This window comes from Syzygium oleosum, unplaced genomic scaffold, assembly GCF_021117445.2.
Source record: "Syzygium oleosum isolate NSW1041296 unplaced genomic scaffold, Sole_v2.1 Sole_v2.06, whole genome shotgun sequence".
Taxonomy (NCBI): Eukaryota; Viridiplantae; Streptophyta; class Magnoliopsida; order Myrtales; family Myrtaceae; genus Syzygium; species Syzygium oleosum.
The window spans coordinates 6,013,101-6,036,143 of NW_026607490.1; the positions used below are offsets into that span (position 1 = coordinate 6,013,101).

At 41.1% G+C, this 23,043-nt stretch overlaps 6 protein-coding genes, 1 long non-coding RNA gene and 1 pseudogene across 7 annotated transcripts in view; 5 read left to right on the top strand and 3 right to left on the bottom strand.

Moving 5' to 3' along the window:
- The window catches only part of LOC115664782 (protein SEMI-ROLLED LEAF 2), a 60,683-nt gene extending 50,733 nt beyond the window's left edge, over positions 1-9,950 (top strand). The window contains exon 21 of the transcript XR_008816840.1: positions 9,937-9,950. The gene's annotated coding sequence lies outside the window, so the exon portion shown is untranslated. The remainder of the gene's footprint in view (positions 1-9,936) is intronic.
- On the top strand, positions 500-1,414 carry LOC130138422 (uncharacterized). Its single transcript, XM_056312455.1, has 3 exons — positions 500-673; positions 898-1,107; positions 1,220-1,414. The coding sequence occupies exons 1-3, from the start codon at positions 632-634 to the stop codon at positions 1,412-1,414; spliced, it is 447 nt and encodes a 148-aa protein (XP_056168430.1). The 5' UTR covers positions 500-631.
- On the top strand, positions 1,491-2,940 carry LOC115680160 (uncharacterized). The gene is made up of 2 exons (XM_030603905.2): positions 1,491-1,602; positions 1,774-2,940. Exons 1-2 carry the CDS (start codon positions 1,595-1,597, stop codon positions 2,621-2,623), a joined length of 858 nt encoding a protein of 285 aa, XP_030459765.2. The 5' UTR covers positions 1,491-1,594; the 3' UTR covers positions 2,624-2,940.
- Positions 4,623-6,197, top strand: LOC115680161 (uncharacterized; annotated as a pseudogene).
- LOC130138442 (uncharacterized) lies at positions 7,390-7,713 on the bottom strand. Its single transcript, XR_008816842.1, has 2 exons — positions 7,503-7,713; positions 7,390-7,459 (listed from the first exon to the last, which is right to left on the bottom strand). It is a non-coding gene; the product is annotated as an uncharacterized LOC130138442 (long non-coding RNA).
- Positions 8,181-11,440, top strand: LOC115680134 (uncharacterized). The gene is made up of 8 exons (XM_056312456.1): positions 8,181-8,523; positions 8,769-8,990; positions 9,103-9,276; positions 9,379-9,485; positions 9,656-10,169; positions 10,273-10,446; positions 10,549-10,655; positions 10,819-11,440. Exons 1-8 carry the CDS (start codon positions 8,482-8,484, stop codon positions 11,438-11,440), a joined length of 1,962 nt encoding a protein of 653 aa, XP_056168431.1. The 5' UTR covers positions 8,181-8,481.
- A 761-nt stretch (positions 11,441-12,201) lies between these two features.
- Positions 12,202-15,503, bottom strand: LOC115680232 (uncharacterized). The gene is made up of 3 exons (XM_030604000.2): positions 15,221-15,503; positions 14,737-14,852; positions 12,202-12,722 (listed from the first exon to the last, which is right to left on the bottom strand). Exons 1-3 carry the CDS (start codon positions 15,341-15,343, stop codon positions 12,464-12,466), a joined length of 498 nt encoding a protein of 165 aa, XP_030459860.1. The 5' UTR covers positions 15,344-15,503; the 3' UTR covers positions 12,202-12,463.
- A 902-nt stretch (positions 15,504-16,405) lies between these two features.
- Positions 16,406-20,555, bottom strand: LOC115680229 (peptide chain release factor PrfB2, chloroplastic). Its single transcript, XM_030603998.2, has 7 exons — positions 19,981-20,555; positions 19,139-19,351; positions 18,359-18,460; positions 18,025-18,162; positions 17,507-17,811; positions 17,200-17,353; positions 16,406-17,103 (listed from the first exon to the last, which is right to left on the bottom strand). The coding sequence occupies exons 1-7, from the start codon at positions 20,428-20,430 to the stop codon at positions 16,969-16,971; spliced, it is 1,497 nt and encodes a 498-aa protein (XP_030459858.1). The 5' UTR covers positions 20,431-20,555; the 3' UTR covers positions 16,406-16,968.
- Between the last annotated feature and the right edge of the window lie 2,488 nt (positions 20,556-23,043).

Below are 23,043 nucleotides of genomic sequence, written 5' to 3' on the forward strand. Positions count from 1 at the left end.
TGCATGGCTATGAGATATTACAATCACTTTTAACTTTAAACTGATCAAACTTATCAAACCTATAAAAAATAAATTGATAGACACAAAATAAAGCAACTGAAAGAGCATAAAAAAGTATACCGAAAAATACCAACACAAAAAGAAAGTGGATAGCATCGATTTTATCTGTCGAACTGGGTACGGGACTCACTCTGCAGAGAGAGATATGTGACTCGATGTATCTTCTTGAAAAACGTCAAATGAAAACGACTCGAATCCGACACTTAGTCATGGAACCGAGTATGTGTGAGAGAGGAGTTTAATGCATACATGTCTATTTGGGATTTTCCTTGGGGCATTAGTACTTAAAAATATAGGCATGCATATGAAATTTAGATTAGCTCATGCATGATTGTGACATATTCATGTGGGCTCTCTCTTTTTCTTTCAATGGTGCTATACTTTGGCTTCTTCAGATTTTGTGATTCTGGGTGTTGGCACTTCTTTTTTGCAGAGTTGAGCGCAGTGCTGTCACTCTTCTCTCTGCTTCTGGGGAGTTTCCGCTTCATCCTCATAACAACCCTCTCTCCTCTCGTCATTATCATTTGGTTCCCAACTTCATCAAACGGTTTCAGCCAACCGCAGCATTGTCATGCCGTCACCATCCAAACCTCCACCAGAATCTGGCGACCAGGTTCTTCTTCTTCTTCTTCTTCTCTGTGAGTCTTATGATGATATCAAGAATCATCAAAAGGCAAAAAAGATGGAATGTATCATGATAGTAATGCCAATGCCAATGTGCCATCTGGGTCTTCTTCTTGGTTTGACGGGTTCTTGACCTGCGTGGACGAGAAACTTTTCTGCCGTGCACGATGTCTGGCACTTTTTGGGTGTGATCTACTGTTATCTTTTTTGCAGGCTAAAGAACTCGCCGAGACCCTGCCTCTGCGGCTAAGGCTCGATAAGGACGACTCTTATATGAACCAAGTGCGGACAGCTCTGTCCCAGAAATCAAAGCCCTTTCGTACTCAGGCACTAGTCAATTACCCGCAATCAAATCTTGGCGAGAGAGAGAAGTTAAAACCCGCGCATGTTCCTTCTACATTAATCAGAATCGGTTCGTGGCAGGTAATTAAGATTCAATGTCAGTTCTACGCAATTTACGATTGATGGAGAAGCGCAGAAATTTTCCTCCTTTTCTTTCCTCGCGTTAAGTAATCAATGGTATACGTATGTGCAGTTTGCTTCAGAACATGAACCAGATTTGGTAGGAAAGTTCTACTTCGCATCGAGGAAATTAGTCTGGGAAGTGCTCACGAACGGTCTGAAGAATAAGATGGAGATACACTGGCGGAACATTTCCGCTATAAGAGCCACTATTGAAGAAAACAAGCCGGGAATCCTCGAAATAGAGGTTGCAAATGGTATCTTTTGACCCTGGGATTTTATGTGACTGAATATCCAGCATTTTTCCCCATAATACTAATGCGATCCAATCACTGTCACCATCGTGCAGTTACACCGGCCACCCACCTTCTACAAGGAGACTGATCCGCAGCCACAGCGTCCCTCGTTTTGGATAAAGACGGATGATTTCACCGCCGGCCAAGCTCTTATGTGCCGGTACTTTATTATCCTGTTCGATTCATTGGCCACATACTCCAGTATTTCCTGTTACTATATGATGCTGAACTATAGTATAGATAAATGACTTTCGCAGGTTTAGTCATATGGTAGAAACTGATAATTCCATCCATTAATGGGAAGTAATGCTTATTGTTAGTCTCTTCTCAGGAGGCACTATCTTGAATTTCCTTCAGCAGCCCTCGACAGAAACTACATCAAGCTTCTGAGCAGCGTCCGCCGGTTGCTTGAGTTGAGCCAGAGCAGCTTTCCGAGTAGCACAGAAACGACATTCTGTACGTTGCAACAATCTGGATTCGAGAATTCACAAATGACTCAAGAATCCAACAACCTCTCTCAGTTGGAAGCCCTTCCACATCCACGCCCTGCAGCTGCAGCCGATTCAGCCCTCCATCTTAGAGACCATTTAAACTCACCCCATGTTGGAGTTGCAGGGGCCCCCACCCTGCAATCTACTGCAATCATGAGGAATACACAACGGCATTTTGTCTTTCATCAAGATCCAATCGGTTGGTATCACCTGAGGCTTCCACCTGCAATTAACAGCACTTTCACATCACTGATAGGTTCGTCGAGTGCAATAGGTTCTGCAATCAATGACGATGCAATGGGTGTCCAACAGGAACATGATGGATATGCTAATAATAGAGGGAAATTCATCGGTCCCTCGGAGCAGAATGAGACTTTCACATCACCGATAGGTTCGTCGAGTGCAGTTGGTTCTGCAAGCAATGACGATGCAATGGGTGTCCAACAGGAACATGATGGATATGCCAACAATAGAGGGAAATTCATCAGTCCCTCGGAGCCGAATGAGACTCTCACATCACCGACAGGTTCGTCGAGTGCCGGAGCTTCGGGAAGCAATGGTGATGCAATGGATGAGACAGAAACAAGATGGATGCTAACAGTAACAGGCAATTCAACTTTTGGTCCCCCTGTGTCTCAGGGACAGACTTATGAGCAACTCGCTTCATTGATGCGCCATCAAAGCTTATGAGCAAAAACCACACAATGGATCACCTCGGGAATGAAGTTCTGTGTCAAATCCTGATTCAAGAGTCAAGCAAATGAAAACTTGGGTTGAGCTGAGGAATATGTCAGTAGGGCAGTCACAGTTTTGCATATTAGGATTAGGATGAGCTTAAGATGTTGGTGGCTTATCTTTTCTTTTCTGTTCTTTCCTTTCCATTGTTACACATTTTTGTTTCTGGCCGATGATTGTAGCCAAAAAGTACAGTGCTCATCTTTCTTTTCCAATTTTTGAATGTATCAGCAACAAAACAAGGAAAAACAAAATCAGGATGAGAGCTTTGTTTTCTCCACCTTGCAGTCTGTAATATGGTCCACAAACTTAATTTGTCATCATTTCAATCCTTGAACTTAGGATGCCTACACCAATCGGATGCATTGTAAGCTTAACATCGAAAAGCATTTAAGAAATGCTAGCAACCTCTTACATGCACCATAAAAAGAGCGTGGATCACCTCAACCTTTACAGAAGCCAATGCATCCAAAAATATGTTCAAAACTACGATTTAATAGCCTTTATTGTCAAGTATCTAGCATTACAACTATAGGTACGATTACGAAGAGATAGAAAGAATAAATGAAATATAGACTCTTCATTATATCAGTTGAGAAAATAATGAACGAGAAGAAAGGATAATTTGTGTATATTTCGATGTATAAAAAAGGGTACATGAAGAACCTATTTGTTGGCTTTTAATGGAAAACTATCTAAAGAAATCAAATCGAATAGGCATAATCAAAATAGATAGAGAAAATCAAAGAAAATATTCTAAATATCTCTAGAAGATATATAAAAATCTCTAACATCTCCTCAAACTCAAAGTGAGTAAGTCAGCTTAAGTTTGAAATGAAATCAAGTCTACCAGCGTTCAGCCGTGGCGAAGGCACCTCTTTGTGGCGAGACTTCTAGATCTAGGCGACGAGTGTGGAAAGGTCGAGAATTAGGGGGGAAATAGCAAGCAGCCATGCGGCTGGCTTGCAAAATAATGACCGAGCGACGCGACCTATGCGGCTGGCTTGGAAAATAGTTACTGGGATACGGCCTGTGTGGAAGCCACCTCCGTGAAAAAAAGCTCAACTCGGTGATGCGATCAGTGCGATTATCGTCAAACAACTATTATAAAATGGACTTGATTCAATGCTTCCTCAGACGAGACTTGTGCGCACGAAGAAACGCTGTTGAGCTGTGGATAGGGATGGATTTATTCTGATGTGCAGCGGGGTGCTCGGGGTGGATGGGTGCACTGAGAAAATAACGAAGCAGAAGATACCACTCTGAGTTCATATAGAAAAACTTCTCCTTTGAAGCAGAGTGAAAGTCCTCTATTCCATTGTCAACGATAGCTCGAAATTTCCTCATTTCTAATGGCGTAGAGAGATTATAACCACTTTTAACTGATCAAATTAATCGCACCTAAAAATACAGATTGATCTACCCATAAAGCCACTAAAAGAACATTAAAAAGCATACCAAAATATATCATCACAAAAAAAAAGCTGATACTATCGAACTTATCAATCAAACCGGTTATGGGACGTACTCTGTAGAGAGAGATATATATCAACTCCATATATCTTCTTAACAATAAAAACGACTCAAACACGACACTTATTGATGGAATTGAGTCTATGCGAGAGAGAGAAGTCTAATACATATGTCTATTTGGGATTTTTTTTTTTTTGGGAGGGGGGCATTAGCACTGAAAAATATTGGTATGTATATTTCTTTTAGAACTAGATCATGCATGATTGACACAAATTCATGTGAGCTCTCGTTTCTTTTTCTTCTTCAGATCTTGTGAATCTCTGGTGTAGGCACTTGTTTGCATCTATAAATAGAAGCAGAGTTACGTGCAGTGCTCTCAGTCTTCTCTCTGCTTCTGGGTAGTTTCCGTTTCATCGACATAACAAAACAATCGCTTGGCTCCCTGCTTCATCAAACAGTTTCAGCCAGCTGAAGCATTGTCATGGCGTCACCATCCAAACCTCCACCAGAATCTAGCGACGAGGTTCTTCTTCTTCTTCTTCAGCTTCTTATAATGTCAAGAATCATCAAAAAGCAAAAAAAGATGAGATGTGTCATGATAGTTACAAGAATGCCAATGTGTCATCTGGGTTCCTTCTTGGGTTGACGGATTCTTCAACTGCGTAGACAAGTTTGAAACTTTTGTGCCATGCACGAAAAGATCTCTGACGCTTTTTGGATGTTCATCATCTACCGTTATCTTCTTGCAGGCTGAGGGACTCGCCGAGACTCTCAAGAACTTGGCTCTGCGCGTGCGGAGGCTCGTCGACTCTTTTATGAACCCAGTGCGGGCTGCTCTGTCCCCGAAATCAGAGCCCTTTCGTCCTCCTGCACAAGTCAATGACCTGGAAGCGAATCTTCACGACAGTGGGAAGTTAGAATCTCCACCAGAATTTCATCAAACAGTTTCAGCCAACGGAAGCATTGTCATGGCACCATCAAAATCTCCACCAGAATCTAGCGACCAGGTTCTTCTTCTTCTTCTTCGGATTCTTATGATGACATCAAGAATCATCAAAAAGCTTAAAAGATGAAATGTATCATAATGGTAATAATTATGCCAATGTGCCATCTGGGCCTCTTCTTGGGTTGACAGATTCTTGAACTGCGTAGACTAGTTTGAAACTTTTTTGCCATGCACGAAAAGATCCGACACTTTTTGGATGTTCATGATCTATTGTTATCTTTTTACTGGCTAAGGAATTCGCTGAGACGCTCGAGAACTTGGCTCTGCTTGGGCTAAGGCTCGACAAGGACGACTCTTGCAAAAACCAAGTGCAGACTGCTCTGTCCCAGAAATCAAAGCCCTTTCCTCCTCCAGCACAAGTCAATAACCCTCAAGCGAATCTTCCCAGCAGAGAGAAGTTGAAAGCCGCGCAAGTTCCTGTGGCATTAATCAAAATCGGTTCGTGGCAGGTAATTAAGATTGAGTATTAGTTCTACATTATTTACAATTGATGAAGAAGAGAAGAATTCTTGTTTTTCCTTTCTTTCCTTTCGTTTGGCAATCAACATTATATGTATGTGCAGTTTGCTTCCGTACATGAAGCAGATTTGGTAGGAAAGTTCTACTTCGCAACGAGGAAATTAGTCTGGGAAGTGCTAGTGAACGGTCTGAAGAATAAGATGGAGATACAGTAGTTGGACATTTCTTGTATAAGAGCCACTATTGAAGAAAACAAGCCGGGAATCCTCGAAATAGAGGTTGCAAATGATATCTTTTGACACTGGAAATTTATCTGACTTCAGATCTGACATTTTTTACCACAATACTAATGCAATCCAATCACTGTCACCATCGTGCAGTTACACCAGCCGCCCACCTTCTACAAGGAGACTGATCCACAGACCCGGCATCAAGCGCTTTGGATCTTGACGGATGATTTCACTGGCGGCCAAGCTCTTACATGCGGTACTTTAATATCTTGTTCGATACATTGGCCACATACTTCAGTATTTCCCATCACTATATGATGATGAACTATAGTGTAGACAAATGACTTCACAGGTTTAGTTCTATAGTAGAAACTGATAATTCCATCCGTTAATAGGAAGTAATGCTTATTGTTAGTCTCTTCTCAGGAGGCACTATCTTGAATTTCCTTCAGCAGCCCTCGACAGAAACTACATCAAGCTTCTGAGCAGCGACTGCCGGTTGCTTGAGTTGAGCCAGAGCAGCTTTCCGAGCAGCACCAAAACGACATTCTGTAAGTTGCAACAATGTGGATTGGAGAATTCACAAATGACTCAAGAATCCAACAACCTCCCTCAGTTCGAAGCCCTTCCACATCCACGCCCTGCAGCTGCAGCCAATTCAGCCCTCCATCTTAGAGAACATTTAAACTCACCCCATGTTGGAGTTGCAGGGGCACCCACCCTGCAATCTTCTGCAATCACGAGGAATACACAACGGCATTTTGTCTTTGATCAAGATCCAATCGGTTGGTATCACCTGAGGCTTCCACCTGCAATTAACAGCACTTTCACATCACTGATAGGTTCGTCGAGTGCAATAGGTTCTGCAATCAATGACGATGCAATTGGTGTCCAACAGGAACATGATGGATATGCTAACAATAGAGGGAAATTCATCGGTCCCTCGGAGCAGAATGAGACTTTCACATAACCGATAGGTTCGTCGAGTGCAGTTGGTTCTGCAAGCAATGACGATGCAATGGGTGTCCAACAGGAACATGATGGATGATGCTGACAGTAACAAGCAATTCAACTTTGGTCCCTCTGTGTCTCAGGGACAAACTTATGAGCAACTCGCGTCATTGATGCGCCATCAAAGCCTATGAGTGAAAACCACACAATGGATCACCTTAGAAATGAAGTTCTGTGTCAATCCTGATTCATGAGTCAAGGAATGAAAACTTGGGTCGAGCTGAGGAATATATCAGCAGGGCAGTCACAGTTTTACATATTAGGATTAGGATGAGTTGAAGATGTTGGTGGCTTATCTTTTCTTTTCTGGTCTTTCCTTTTCATTGTTACACATTTTCCAATTTTTGAATATATCAGCAGCAATGCAAGGAAAAAAAAATCAAGATGAGAGCATTGTTTTCTCCACCTTGCAGTCTGTAATATGGTCCACAAACTTAATTTGCCATCATTTCAATTTTCGAACTCAGGATGCCCACACAATTGGGATGCACTGTAAGCTTAACATCGAAAAGCATTTTAGAAAATGCTAGCAACCTCTTACATTCACCATAAAAAGAAAATGGATCACCTCGACCTTTACAGAAGCCAATGCATACAAAAATATGTTCAAAACTACAAGTTAATATTATTATCAAGTATCTAGCAAAACAACTACTAGTACTAAGACTAGAGATACAAAGTAAAAAAGAAATACAGACTCTTCATCACTATATCATAACCCTCGATATGAAATACATTGAACCAACTGGAGCATAGAAACTACAGTTACATTTTAAACTGCAAGTCCAGTCATAAAACTGACAGCGACATCTTCCCAAAGATGCTGCTGGGCAATTGACATACTGCTTCCAATCCTGAAAGGACTGATGAAAAGTTCTGCTTGAAGGTCTTATAGAATAGAGGACTCTTCCACACATTTCATATGATTTCAGCCGAGTGGATTATGTCCTAAAAGCACTCAATTAGTTCATATCACCGAAACTTCTCTTCTTTAATGCATAGTGAAATTCCTCTGTTCCATTGTCCATTTTAGCTCAAAATTTCGTCATATGGCGCAGACAGATTATAAACACTTTTGACTGATCAAATTAAAAGCACCTAAAAAAACAAATTGACCGACGCAAAATAAAGCAACTAAGAGAACATTATATCGAAATACGCCTACACAAAAAAAAAAAGTTGACATTAATGGATTTATCAATTAAACCGGTATATATATCGACTCCGTATATCTTCTTAACAACAAAAACTACCCAAATCCAATGCTTTGTCATGGAATTGAATCTAATACATATATGTCTATTTGGGATTTTTTTTTGGGGGGCAGGGCATTAGCACTGAAAAATATAGGAATGTATAGCTATTTTATATTAGCTCATGCATGATTGACGCATATTCATATGTGCGCTCTTTTTCTTCAATGGTGTTATACTTTTCCTTCTTCAGATTATATGAATCTGGTGTTGGCACTTATTTGCATCTATAAATAGAAGCAGAGTTGAGTGCAGTGCTCTCACTCTTCTCTCTGCTTCTTGGGAGTTTCCGTTTCATCATCATAACGACCCTCTCTCTTCTAGTCATTATCATTTGGCTCCCAACTTCATCAAACAGTTTCAGCCAACCGAAGCATTGTCATGGCATCACCGTCCAAACCTCCACCAGAATCTAGCGATCAGGTCTTCTTCTTCTTCTTCTTCTTCTTCTTCGGATTCTTATGATGATATCAAGAATCATCAAAAAGTAAAAAAGTTGAAATGTTTCATAATAGTAAGAATAATGCAAAATGTGCCATCTGGGCCTCTTCTTGTGTTGACAGATTCTTGAACTGCGTAGACAAGTTTGAAACTTTTTCTGTCATGCACGAAAAGATCTGACACTTTTTGGATGTTCATGATCTACTGTTATCTTTTTGCATGCTAAGGAACTCGCTGAGACTCTCAAGATCAAGAACTTGGCTTCTCTTGGGCTGAGGCTCGATAGGGACGACTCTTTCATGAACCAAGTGCAGACTGCTCTGTCCCAGAAATCAAAGCCCCTTCCTCCTCCAGCACAAGTCAATAACCCTCAAGTGAATCTTCGCGACAGAGAGAAGTTAAAAGCCGGGCATGTTCCTGCTACATTAATCAAAATTGGTTCATGGCAGGTAATCAAGATTCAATATTAGTTCTACATAATTTACAATTAATGAAGATGAGCAAAATTTTTATTTTCCTTTCTTTCCTTTCTTTATCAATCAACGGTATATGTATGTGCAGTTTGCTTCTGTACATGAAGCAGATTTGGTAGGAAAGTTCTACTTCGCAACGAGGAAATTAGTCTGGGAAGTGCTTGCGAACGGTCTGAGGAATAAGATGGAGATACAATGGTCGGACATTTCTGCTATAAGAGCCACTATTGAAGAAAACAAGCCCGGAATCCTCGAAATAGAGGTTGCAAATGATATCTTTTGACACTGGGAATTTATCTGACTTCAAATCCAACATTTATAACCATAATACTAATGCAATCCCATCATTGTCACCATCGTGCAGTTACGCCGGCCGCCCACCTTCTACAAGGAGACTGATCCACAGACCTGGCGTCACGCCCTTTGGATCTCGGCGGATGATTTCACTGGCGGCCAAGCTCTTGTGTGCCGGTACTTTATTATCATGTTCAATACATTGGCCACATACTCTAGAATTTCCCGTCACTATATGATGATGAACCGTAGTGTACATAAATGACTTCACAGGTTTAGTCACATAGTAGAAACTGATGATTCCATCCATTAATAGGAAGTAATGCTTATTCTTAGTCTCTTCTCAGGAGGCACTATCTTGAATTTCCTTCAGCAGCCCTCGACAGACACTACATCAAGCTTCTGAGCAGCGACCGCCGGTTGCTTGATTTGAGCCAGAGCGGCTTTCCGAGCAGCACAGAAACAACATCCTGCACGTTGCAATACTATGGATTCAAGAATTCACAAATGATTCCAGTATGCGACAACCCCTCTCATTTCCAAGCCCATCTGTCTCTACGACCTGCAGCTGCAGCCGATTCAGCTCTCTATCTTAGAGAACATTTAAACTCACCCTATGTTGGAGAAGCAGGTGTCCTCCCTTTTCAAATTCCTGCACTCATGAGGAAGACACAATGGCAATTAGCCTCGGATCCCAATCCAATCAGTTGGTATCACCCAAGGCAGACTGCTCTGTCCCAGAAATCAAAGCCCTTTCGTCCTCCTGCACAAGTCAATAACCCTCAAGCGGATCTTCGCAACAGAGAAAAGTTAAAAGTGGGCCATGTTCCTGCTACATTAATCAAAATCGGTTCGTGGCAGGTAATTAAGATTCAATATTAGTTCTATATAATTTACAATTGATGAAGAAGAGCAGAATTTTTTTTTCCTTTCGTTTAGCGATCAACAGTATATGTACGTGCAGCTTGCTTCTGTACATGAAGCAGATTTGGTAGGAAAGTTCTACTTTGCAAAGAGGAAATTAGTCTGGGAAGTGTTCACGAACGGTCTGAAGAATAAGTTGGAGATACAATGGTCAGACATTTCTGCTATAAGAGCCACTATTGAAGAAAACAAGCCAGGAATCCTCGAAATAGAGGTTGCAAATGATATCTTTTGACCCTGGAAATATATCTAACTTCAGATCCGACACTTTTTACCATAATACTAATGCGATCCAATCACTGTCACCATCGTGCAGTTACACCAGCCACCCACCTTCTACAAGGAGACTGATCCACAGCCCCGGCGTCACTCGCTTTGGATCCCGGCGGATGATTTCACTGGTGGCCAAGCTCTTACATGCCGGTACTTTATTATCTTGTTCGATACATTGGCCACATACTTCAGTATTTCCTGGCACTATATGAACTATAGTGTAGATGAATGACTTCACAGGTTTAGTCATATAGTAGAAACTGATAATTCGATCCATTAATATGAAGTAATGCTTATTTTAGTCTCTTCTCAGGAGGCACTACCTTGAATTTTCTTCAACAGCCCTCGACAAAAACTACATCAAGCTTCTGAGCAGCGACCGCCGGTTGCTTGAGTTGAGCCAGAGCGGCTTTCCGAGCAGCACAGAAACGACTTTCTGCACGTTGCAACAATGTGGATTGGAGAATTCACAAGTGACTCAAGAATCCAACAGCCTCTCTCAGTTTGAAGCCCTTCCGCATCCCCTCCGTGCAGCTGCAGCCGATTCAGCCCTCTATCTTAGACAAAATTTAAGCTCACCCCATGTTGGAGAAGCAGGGGCCCCCCCTTTCCAAATTCCTGCAATCATTAGGAAGTCAAAACGGCAGTTACCCTTGGATCCCAATCCAATCAGTAGGTATCGCCCAAGGCTCCCACCTGCAATTAACAGCACTTCCACATCACCGATAGGTTCGTCGAGTGCAGTAGGTTCTGCAACCAATAGCGAGGCAATGGGTGTCCGACAGGAACATGATGGGAATGCTAACAATATCCAGAAATTCATAAGGCCCTCAGAGCAGAATGAGACTTCCACATCGCCGATAGGTTCGTCGAGTGCAGGAGGTTCTGGAAGCAAAGGTGATGCAATGGGTGAGAAGGAACATGATGGATGCTAACAGCAACAGGCAATTCAACTTTGGTCCCTCTGTGTCCGAGGGACAAACTTATGAGCAACTTGCTTCTTTGATGCGCCATCAAAGCTTATGTTCGAAAACCGCACATTGGATCGCCTTGGAAATGAAGTTCTGTGCCAAACCCTGATTCAAGAGTCAATGAATGATAACTTGGGTTGAGCAGAGGAATATAACAGTAGGGCAGTCAAGAGTCTTGCATATTAGGATTAGGACGAGTTGAAGATGTTGTTGGCTTCTCTTTCCTTTTCTGTTCTTTCCTTTTCATTGATACACATTTTTGTTTCTGGATGATGATTGTCGCCAAAAAGTATCGTGTTCATCTTCTTTTCCAAGTTCTGAATGTATCAGCAACAAAACAAGGAAAAACAAAATTCGGATGAGAGCATTTTCTCCTACACCTTGCAGTCTGTAATATGGTCCACAAACTTAATTTTGTCTATCATTTCAATTCTCGAACTTAGGATGCCTACACAATTAGGATGCACTGTAAGCTTAACACTGAAAAGCAATTAAGATAATGCGAGAAACCTCTGGCATTCACCATAAAAAAAACATGGATCACCTCAACCTTTACAGAAGCCAATGCATACAAAAATATGTTTAAACTACGAGTTAATAGCCTTACTATGAAGTATCTAGCAAAACTACTACTATTACTAAGACTAGAGATACAAAGTAAAAAATGAAATACAGACTCTTCATCACTATATCATAACCCTCGATATGAAATACATTGAACCAACTAGAGCACAGAAACTACAGTTATATTCAAAACTTCAAGTCCTGTCATAAAACTGACAGTGACATCTTCCCAAAGATGCTGCTTGACAATTGACATGCTGCTTCAAATCCTGAAAGAACTGATGAAATGTTCTGCTTAAAGGTCTCATAATGGACTCTTTCACACATTTCATATAAAGTTCAGCTGAGTGGATCATGTCCTCAAAGCGCTTAAAAAGGTAGGACGGCAACAATTGCCCGATTCCTTTACAAATCCATCTACTCTCAGTTCATATCACCAAAACTTCTCTTCTTTGAAGCAGAGTGAATTTCGTCTGTTCCATTGTCAACATTAGCATGCTTCTCTTTGCCTCTGGGCTCATCTTTTGCTCTATCTGGTTGTGCTTCAACAAATAGTGGGGCTTCTCTTCCACTTAATCGACAGAAAACTCTTTCTACTGTCTCACTTATTTCTTTCCCCAGCCCATTACTGTCAAGAATTAACTCCCAAACAGATTTGGAAGCCTTCTCAAGCACTGGGGCCCTGCGCAAAAATGAACATAAGCAATTTAATAAAAATCCAATGGCCACCAACAATGCATGCCGACAAATTAGCTTCATCCAGAAGTGATAGTTCTGCCAGTCAGCCTAACAGGTGCGCCGACAATTGAATGAATCGACATAGATCTTCTTCTAGCAAAATGTCATACCTTTGGAAATCAAAAGGTGGCGAACATATACTTAAAATGTTTCTGTATAGCTGCACAGAGCGCATAAATAGGGACGAATATGGTAATTTACGGATCTGGATTATCTGACATAAATCTACTAGCAGTCCATACAATCGGCATTACTTTACACAGGATCTTTCCCTCAGAACAAACTTCCCTGATGACACAAAATTTAGCTGCAAACAGCTTGTCACGTGTTTGTAAAAATCGTGTGATTCATAAGATCAAACTAATTCACATGTATGAATCAGATTTGGCAAGAGTTGTGTTTCGGACTCACGCTTCTGTCACAATTTGCCAATGCAGAGCAGCTAGTAGAGGAGACTAATTCAATCAATTAACATCTTTGTTAGATTAAATAATTAACTCATCTCTTTCAAATTAATTTCTTAGTCCCTCAACCCCCGCTAACATCTTCTCAGGGAGACACGGCCATTATTCTCCACCATCTGTTCTCAACTGGGGTTCATGAAAAATAAAGATGACGCTAACTTACAACTATAACCACAAGAGATGCTAGGAGGATAAGTCTGCTTATTCACCAACCCCCACAGCCACTCAAACCACGCTTCCCATAGAGAGAGAGAGAACGAGAGAAAGAGAGAGAGAGAGAGAGAGAGAGAGAGAGAGAGAGAGAGAGAGAGAGAGAGAGAGAGAGGATGCTTGAGGAATGAAACGATCGCATTTTGTCTGTCTTATGGCTGTGAGCTCCACTTATGATAGGATGCAATTTAATATTTAACTTTAACTGCAGTCGACATGTATTACCAAGATACTTGGAATTTGTGAAGTCGATACTGAAGATTAAGTGAGCAATGCTTCCCTTTTAAGGTTTTTCCGATTTGTTTCCAAGGTTTACAAGTCACAATTCCCATCGATCAATTTCATATTTGGAAAAAGGGGAGTTTAAATTCAAGATTCGTATCTTATTTTGACGACTGTGTTATTTTGTTACTACAATGCAACCCAGCATGTTTCCACTGAACCGCCACCTTCTGAATCTTATACCACCCATATATCAATTGCCAACATTATATTTGAAATTTTACTTGCAATCAACAATGAGGTCAGACTTTCACCAATCTCACCTACTGTGAACTTCCATGTCGACCCAAAAAAGCCAAAGTCAACTAAATTCTAGTACATGGCAACAACACCATGTAGATAACTGCCGGTTTGGAATTTGAGATCCTGAGGCATTGATTTCTCAATGCCAACCAAGCTACACGGCCATGTAAAAGGCTGTATTGGACCGCGCTCTGCCCTTCGGTTTTGGTAATCTACTTCATAGCAGCAGAATCAACAGCATTTTGGCATGAGGCAGCAAGCGTAGAAACTGCATCAACATTAACTAGGGAGTCTTTTTCATTTCTTTTATCTCCTTCCCACCATCTCAAACAGGCGTGTTGGGGGAAGGTAGGGATCAAAATCTAGACTTCTTGACTCTTGGTAGGGGAGAACAACGACTGGCCATTCCCTTGCTCCCTCATTTCATAGGGAGAAGAATCACTTGTAGCACCAAGGGCACTTTGACAGTTTAGCACCGTAACTACTACTGCAACATCTCCCCCTTTGACAGTCGGCTTTTTCAGTGAGAGGCTAAGAAATCATGGATGACACAAGGATCAAGATGGCTGAAAGCCACACATGGTAAGCACTAGATTGCATCTCGAAACCGTTGTCCATCTAGCTTGTCGAAAAAATGCATTGACTACTCTAGCAACGGGGGAGGGAGCGAGCAAGTTCGGAGCACGAATGAAATGCTAACATACGCAACCGGCGCTATGTTACGATATAAACTCGAACTAAAGAATAGCACGTTCTTACTCTAGCTCCTGGCGCAGAGCATCGAACAGCTCTCTCTTGGTCTGTTTCTCGGCTCCGGGGGTATTAAGAACTTTGCTCTGCTCAGCCATTTTAATCGTGGTGCTCTTCAGCTCCTCCTGCGAAACCCACATCCAGATAAGAGAGGAAAAACAAGAAACTTCAAGCCAGCTAAAAAAACCAAATGCAAAACGAGAGAGGCCAAAGCAGAATGTCAACACTCGCGCAACGTCAAGCATGAGAACAACGAATCCTCCTTTCCCACGCTAAGAAACACCATTAAACGAAGACAAAAAAAAAAAAAAGCCAAGAACTGACGATTACGTATAAATTCCACCCCCCACCCTCCCCCCGAAATTCATACCAGAGGACACTAAAACGAGCCGATTCAATCCAAAAGAACACCACCCACCATGCCCACGACCCACAACTCGAACCATCCTCAAAAGGGCAACGGAATTTTTGCAGGAAAAGTGCGGGGGCTCACGTTGGCTTTGAGCTGGTTGATGATCTTCAGCCGGAGAGCGTCGATGGTGCCGTCGTTCATGAGCGACTCCAAGACGTCTTCCGGGGTGATCACCGAGGCCGAAGAGGAAGAAGAAGACGCCATGGACGCGACCTCGCTCGAGCAAGTCGCCGCCTTTGCTATCGGCCGGAGGAAGACCCGCGGCTCCGATGGTTGGGGGCGGGGCCGAAACAACAGAGGCTCTTCCCGTTTGTCAAATCTTGTCCTCGAAATTTCGTGGCTTTCATCTCTCTCTCTATTTAAGTATTTACAAACAATGATGAACGTGCCAAAAAAAAAAAAACACAAGGAGGGGAAATTTTATTTTATTTTTTTGGTCAGAAGGAGGGAAAATTGATAAGATTTACAAATCTATGCGCGAAAATAAATAAATAAATAGCAAGGAAGATTTGTTTTTTTTAGAATTTTTTTAGATGAATGTTAATTATCACAATGGAACAGAAAATCAAGATGATTTTGAAAGGAGCATAATCGTGTTAGAGATGAGGAAGATTTAATCTATTTTTAATTAGATAGTGGCAAGAGAAAGAGGAAAGGATAGTAAAAGACTACCTCCTCCTCCCCTTGAAGATTTTTGTTGGATTTGAAGTGATTTTTTTATTAAAAGAAAAGGGTAGTGAGATTCGAGTCTTCGACCAAAAAAATAAAAGAAATAGTCAAGTGATTTTTAAAAATTGTGTGAAATTTCTGAAATAGCGATATGACTAGAGCGTGCAAATCGTGGAATTTGATGAGATATCTTGCTCGACATGAGATAAAACTAACATAAATGAATATGCAACGTGTGAACAAAATTTTGATTTTATCTATAATTCTTTATATGTAGCAGACAAATTGTAAGAGAAACACTTAATTGACTCAGAAAAAAATTTGAAAATTTGGAGTGTCCTTCTTCTTGAAATTAGGGATACTGTTCTCGCAATATAATGACGTGGATGCATTGCTATAGTTATACATGTTGGCGTTAAATTGCACTTATTTTGATCAAGCCATATACCGGGAACTTTTTTTTTATCTTAACTAGGGAAATCTTATTTTTGAAATTAAATTAGGTAGATGAGAAAAAAAAGGACATGAGTGCAATTTTGAAATTTTTAAGATGGAAATTGTGCACAAAGGATATAAGGAAATTTTGATGTGTTGACATTGTAGCCATAACAAAGTCTAACATAGAAAATTTAGAAAACGAAAAAAAAAAAGGCAGAAGATTGATAAGTCTGTACATTCATAACTACCAATTTCATTAATGAATTTTAAATTACAGTCATATCTAACTACTTGCAAAGAGAGATTCCGTACCGCAAAACCGGAAAAGAAGAAGAAGAAGAAGACGAAGAAGAAGAGAATCCTGCTCCAACAAAATGCGCCTGATGTCTCTTCATCACTTAAGTCATCAAGGGAACTATACCCACTACCCAGCTATGTGGTTTTCTTCACCCATTTGCTGCCATTACTGGGAAAATTAAATGCTGATCTGCTCTTCGAGTCGAGAACCGCCTCAACTATTATGGCTATTGACGAATAACTAGTCGTCCGAAGGTAGTGAATGAGAAGCTAGAATCTTACAGCATGTACCACAACTTAAGATGCAGCTGAGGCCCATTTTCCCACTCCCTTATGCCAATCATAAATTTGTCCATGCTAGGGATGCAGGATGTAGTCATCCCCGCTGCAGGACCAAAATTCGAGCGAGAACCGATTAGATGGATTCATGGGCTGGCTTCATCTTTGTCCATCAAATCTGATAAGTAGCTCAAGATGAACCCATCCAGATCTCCCTCTAGGACGGAATCAGGGTCGGAAACCTCATAGTTAGTCCGGAGATCCTTGACCATCCGGTAAGGCTGCACGGGAGAAAATGACACGGTCAGGAAGAGTTTTTTCTACACAAGCAAAATAAATTGGTTTTTAAGAGAAGATGAGCAGATACTACGGCATACGTGGAGGACATAGGAACGAATTTGGTTGCCCCAACTTATCTCTGTAAGAGATAGTGTATGTTGTGCATTCATCTGAGCCTGTCGGGCCATCTCAAGCTGGTCTAATCGAGACTGGAGCACCGCCATGGCCGAAGCCTTGTTTTGATGTTGTGATCTGCAATATTAGAAAAAAGGTGACAACAGAACTCAGCGCCTCAAAAAAGGAATGAATGGGCACCCTGTAGGGTAAATCCAAATTTCCAAATCCCACTATGGTGCAGCAATGAGTCGACAGTGCAAAAACTTAAAATAGGTTGAATCCATCTACCTCTCGTTTTGGCAAGTCGCAGTTACTCCAGTAGGAATGTGAACTATTCTCACAGCACTCTCAGTTGTGTTAACATGCTGTCCGCCAGCTCCTCCAGCTCGAAATCTCTCGATTCGGAGATCGGATTCATTTATTTGCACGTGGGAAAACCCCTCACCCAAGATTGGAATTACAGCAACAGCAGCAAATGAAGTATGTCGCCGTTTGTTACTGTCGAATGGTGAGATTCGTACCAACCTATGCACACCTACTTCAGCCTTGGCGTATCCAAATGCATATTCACCATCCACTTTAATTGTTGCTCGCTAACAAACACATAGTCCAGGTCAGGACTGATAGCAAACTCAGCTATTTCAGGAACAGAGTAGTCTAGGGAAAAGTAAAAAGTAGGAAAACCCAAATGCATATAGCTAAATACACTTAGCACTTTGAAATATTATACTTGAGTAGGCTTCTTTAGGGGGAAAAAATACAACAAGGAATTTAGTAACATGTGAAACGATGGTAAGGAGGTGAACCTTGATTCCCGCAATCTCACCAGGCATTTCATCCACCACATTTACTCCGTATCCTCGGTGTTGAGCCCACATTTTGTACATATTCATAACCATCGCAGCCCAATCCATGCTCTCAGTGCCCCCAGCTCCAGCTTGCACCTTTATACATATATGAGCAAAGCACTGAATTCTTAGATTGTCCAGGCACTAGAAAATATAATGCTGGGTGGGCGTAAGCTCAAAGTCACTTATGCATCCTATAAGAGGCAAACCGAAAATCTAAAAGATGTGCAGCACATATAAGTGCTCATAACAAGCACATGGCAATTACGAGTTAAGAATGCATGATTCAGACCTCTATGAAACAAGAGCAAGAATCATGCTCTCCAGCTAACAAAGCGTCAAGCTCTTTCTCTTTTGAAATTCTTCTCATCCTGAGCAAAGCTTTCAATGATTCCTGCACGAACAGAAAGAAGACGTGATTCCAACACACTTGTAAATGCAGCAAGGAAGCAATAGCACTAGCAAATGATAATTTGACTATAAAGGGACAAAAGAAAATGAATGAGAACTCATACAGGTACCAGGGAGAAAATTAAGGAGCGACAAGACATGAACCTGAGATAGGGATCCTAGTATTGCAGTGTCCAATCTGAACTAAGGGACACAATAGTTACACATGCGTAAAGTGCATCATACTAACAAGCACAACATGCCGATGTATAAGCACAAGAAGATAGCTGGGATATAGATGATTGTAAGAACTTGGTCTGATAAATAACTAATCCAATTCAGAACTGCTGCACCAGCAGTAGGGTGAAATTGTTTCTCAGTTACTCCCTATACTCTTCACGCCATGATCTTTTAAACTAAAAGTTAGATAAACACACTAGTAGTCTTGAAACACAAAGTTTGGCTCAGGTAGAGGGGGTTTAAGAAGGATGCTGAGATCGTATACAAGGCTGTTCGGACCCCCTCCCTCTTGTATGAGGTGCGTTGCCATCGTCTCTTTCTCCTGCCAAACCTTCCAGTCGATAACTCATCCATTTTAATATAGACTGGAAGAGTAGCACAGCACAGGAGACAACATGAAACAGGGATAAATACATGCCTAGTGAGGAAACCAGGGGCCCACCAATTCCAAGTCAGCATCATTCTCTTCCCGAGCAAGCTTTATCATGTCAATATGCTCAAGCAATTCCTGTTCAAATTCCATCACCTCCTTCATCTTAGCCATGAGTGTACCATGCTCACGGCTTATTTTTCCGGCATGTTGAGGATCATCCCAAAGGTCTGGCTTATCCAATTGCTTTGACAACAGCTCCAACCTCACTAGCAATTTCTTCCACTGTCAAAAGTACACAAAACCATCATCAAAAGTCGAAATCTAACCACTGATTGTTTTTGTGGTAGATTTTCTGTAGCTCGACTTGAAGAACACATGAGAAAGCTACAATTTAGACCAAAGAGAAGTTGATGCAGGAGCAGAATCCTAGTTCTAGTATTTTAATTGTTTTCTTTGTCATCGGTGTTTCTTGATTCAAGAAATGTAGTTCGATTCTATAAACCCTAGAATATATTTCCCTATTCCACCTTCAATTCAACTCCATTTTAGCCACGTTTTTTTGTTCCTTTTTTCTATATTTTGCTCCTCCAACTACATCAGAAGCAGCATTACCGGTCACTCAAATTACTTATGACGAACCGGAATTGCCAACTTATTTTAACTAAAAGCATAAAAAATGCACTTTGACGAGTGACCTTCGTTCTCAAAGCCCGGCTTCGGCACCAAGAATATTCAAAATGTAAACTTTAGGCACTAAATTCTAGCGACTGTGATTCCCTGAGACATTGCAGACTGCGACACGAATGTAAATGCAACTTTCCCCAGCTAAAACGAACATCTCTGAGTAATCTACTCCGATCACCAATTCGCATTTCAATGATAAATTAAAAATCGCAAAGAAATCGCTCTACCTGCAAGCGCCTCTTGATTAAGCTTACGGACTGAGCGATCGCGGCGGCATGGCTCTTCCAATCGCCCTCGCCCTCATCGAGGATCGCCCACTGATTGGAAAGGATCCCCTCCACCGTCAGCCCGTCGGAGGTCGCGGGTTCGACGGCGGCTCGAGTAGCGAACAACCGCAAGCCCCCGAAACGCGCCGGGCAGCCGGTTTTCCCCAATGCCTCCTCCAAACGACGCACCCAACTCGCCCCGGGCCGCGAGCAGGCGCCGGCGACGAAGCCGGGGCCGTCGAAGCTGCGAGGACGAGAGGGGGGTCTCGGAACTTCGGATTGGGATTCCGACGGGGCGGCGAAGCTGAACAGAGATCTAATGGAGAAGGCTCGCGATGCCCAATTTGGGGAATGCAGAGAAGATCCGATGCGCGATCTTCTCCGCAGAGACATTGCAGGCACGCTTCGCATCAGATAGCGGCGATCGAATTGAATTTTGTGAATCGAAGCGACGATTGGGGGAGACGAGGTTTCACCTGCTCTTCGCTTGATTCGAATCAAACTGAGCTCTGTTCATGTTTTCTTGGGGGTTTTGAGAGTGAACGTGCGTGTAGGGTTTATGGGGAGGGACCGAATCGAAAATAGCTCCGGATTGATGGGGGTCGAAATCGAAAAAAGCGAATCTTGAAGAGTACAAGTGCGAAAGAGATTTTCGAAATGACCCCGTGTTTCGCTGATTTTGTGCGAAATTACCCACATCTATGTTTTCTTATTGTTCATTGGATGAGTATCCAAAAGAGCACATTGTCGAAAAAATATTTGAAAAAGGTTAAATTGTAAGGTTAATATCACGAAAAAGTCGAATCGGTATATTTGTGACAAATTTACTCCAAACTAAATTGAATATTTTTAAATAATTCAGGGATTAAATTGAATATGTATAAAAAAATCCAAGGACCATATTGAACAAATTAAAAGTTTTTGAACTAAATTGAATATTAGACTAATGTTAAAGGACTACATTGAATAAATTAAAAGTTCATGGATCAAACGGTACATTGAGCCAAAGTTCAAGAACTATTTGTATCACTATCCCTACTTTGTACGTAATTAACTTTTCCTTAATCATTGCAATAACTTGGTTTCTAATAGAAAGGTCACTTGAGAATAGACATGTCGAACGGATGGGTTGGGTTTGGGTTGGGTCGAATCGGGTCGGGTTTGGATCATGTCGAAAATGGTCTAACTCAAATAAATATATTTAACTCATTTTAACTCATTTTTTATGTAATGCAAAACTAATGATACATGTTCGACTCAAATCATATTACTAAAACACTTTCATATTTGACCTAATTTAGGAATACTCGTATCTAAACTAAGGTAAGAGTATAGAGTGAGTGAATGCGAAATCGAATGAGAGCGAGAGAGAATGAAAAGAGAACCATAGAGATGAGTTAGGTTTAAGTAAATTGTAAACCAATTTATAATCAACTTAACACCTCATTATGACACATTTACTGAATATTGCTAACCCATGTAATAACTCAACCCATTATATATAGGTTAAAAATGGATTTTTGATAGGTCTGTCCGAGACATTACTTACTAAGACATTAGAAATCTCATATTCTTCTAAGTATATTGGAACTCTGTCGAAAGGTGTCACTGAGCACTCGTTCAATAATCTCATTATGAAATTTACTAACTTTTAATGTACTAACTTCTCTAGTGACATAATATATTAATACTTTAAAATTAAATATTTTTTAATTAACATACTTAAGAAAAATCTCGAGGGCACTTGCTCCCACCCCTCATATACATTCACCAGCCATTCTGACCATTCACATCAATGAAATGCAAGGATAAGGCATCTTTCTCTACGGCCGAAACTTCCTCCCCAAAAACCTTTTCCCCTTGGCAACAAAAAAACTCTCCTTTTGAGGATGGTTCCATTACAGGGGGAGATCAGTACATGGCATGGCTACTTTCAGAATGCTGACTCAAAGCACATCATGAGCCCATCACGAGAAGGACATTTCATTGATTTTAAGTGGGGGACTCTGATAGCGATTCTCTCCCATTGCCCCATCAATTGATGTGACTTTGACAAGCACATCAGATTGACACAGATGTGAAACCACGATGCTCTCTCCTTGTCACTGGGGGTTGGAAATTTCAACCTCTTGACCATTGTGGCCTTTAAAAAATCACAATTGAGCTTATCTTCTTACCCAACCTGATCCTAGCATGATGATTTCTTGTCTTTAGCAGATAAGAAAGGGTATAAAAATCCTGGAAGTAGAACGGGCTGATCCGGGAAAGGTGGTAGCTGATGAGCATCATAAATAGACGAATGAAAATCTTTTGACCTTTCGTGCATATGCCAAGATTTAATGCTTTCTTGTCTCTTACCTATCATGCCATCGCCCTGCTGACTTGGGCCAACTTTATCCGTATCCTGACACTTCAAAATTATGTATCTCAGAAGTCTCGGATATGGATCGAAGATCCTGAAAGCTGCCATTCAAACCTACTGGTGTAGCACCCAAGTTTAATCCCACAGGAAACCCCAAAAATAGAAAACAAGAAAGGAAGAGGAAGAGAAAATCCTCCAACTTTGGAAACGCAGAGTACCCTTTATTATGGGGTGAATTCCCTAAAAAATCTCAAATTTTAGGTTGAGTCTCAAATCTATCCTGAATTTTTTTTTGCCTCAAAAAAAACCCTAAACTTTAAGTTCAATCCCAAATTTGTCCCGAATTTTATTTTGTGTAAAAAAAATCAGTAAATTTCAATTTATTTTCGAAAACATACTCCGTGATCCGGTCTCAACTTGACTTGGCACTTCCACGACGATAACAAATCCACATCAGTAAAATAATGGGGCAATAGGTACATACCGACGTCCCATTTCCACTTCGATAACCAATCCAACCCAATAAAAATTATTGAAATTCTCTAAAATAAAACCATTCTAGGATATTAAAGTTAGGGACGATAAAAAATCCACCCAAAAAACTTTTTTTGATTTAAAAAAAACTTAATTTTTAGGTTTAGTTCAAATTTGCTCTGAACTTT

Coding starts and splice junctions, on each gene's coding strand:
- LOC130138422 (XM_056312455.1), top strand. CDS start 632: ATGCCGTCACCATCCAAACCTCCACCAGAATCTGGCGACCAG. Junction 674..897: donor CACCAGAATCTGGCGACCAG/GTTCTTCTTCTT, acceptor TCTTTTTTGCAG/GCTAAAGAACTCGCCGAGAC. Junction 1,108..1,219: donor TCAGAATCGGTTCGTGGCAG/GTAATTAAGATT, acceptor ACGTATGTGCAG/TTTGCTTCAGAACATGAACC.
- LOC115680229 (XM_030603998.2), bottom strand. CDS start 20,430: ATGCGAAGCGTGCCTGCAATGTCTCTGCGGAGAAGATCGCGCATCGGA. Junction 17,812..18,024: donor GTGAGATTGCGGGAATCAAG/GTTCACCTCCTT, acceptor TGTGTTTGTTAG/CGAGCAACAATTAAAGTGGA. Junction 17,354..17,506: donor GCGACTTGCCAAAACGAGAG/GTAGATGGATTC, acceptor CTAATATTGCAG/ATCACAACATCAAAACAAGG.
- LOC115680134 (XM_056312456.1), top strand. CDS start 8,482: ATGGCATCACCGTCCAAACCTCCACCAGAATCTAGCGATCAG. Junction 8,991..9,102: donor TCAAAATTGGTTCATGGCAG/GTAATCAAGATT, acceptor ATGTATGTGCAG/TTTGCTTCTGTACATGAAGC. Junction 9,277..9,378: donor CCGGAATCCTCGAAATAGAG/GTTGCAAATGAT, acceptor ACCATCGTGCAG/TTACGCCGGCCGCCCACCTT.
- LOC115680232 (XM_030604000.2), bottom strand. CDS start 15,343: ATGGCGTCTTCTTCTTCCTCTTCGGCCTCGGTGATCACCCCGGAAGAC. Junction 14,853..15,220: donor TCAACCAGCTCAAAGCCAAC/GTGAGCCCCCGC, acceptor TGGGTTTCGCAG/GAGGAGCTGAAGAGCACCAC. Junction 12,723..14,736: donor GCTCTGCGCCAGGAGCTAGA/GTAAGAACGTGC, acceptor ATTTTTGCGCAG/GGCCCCAGTGCTTGAGAAGG.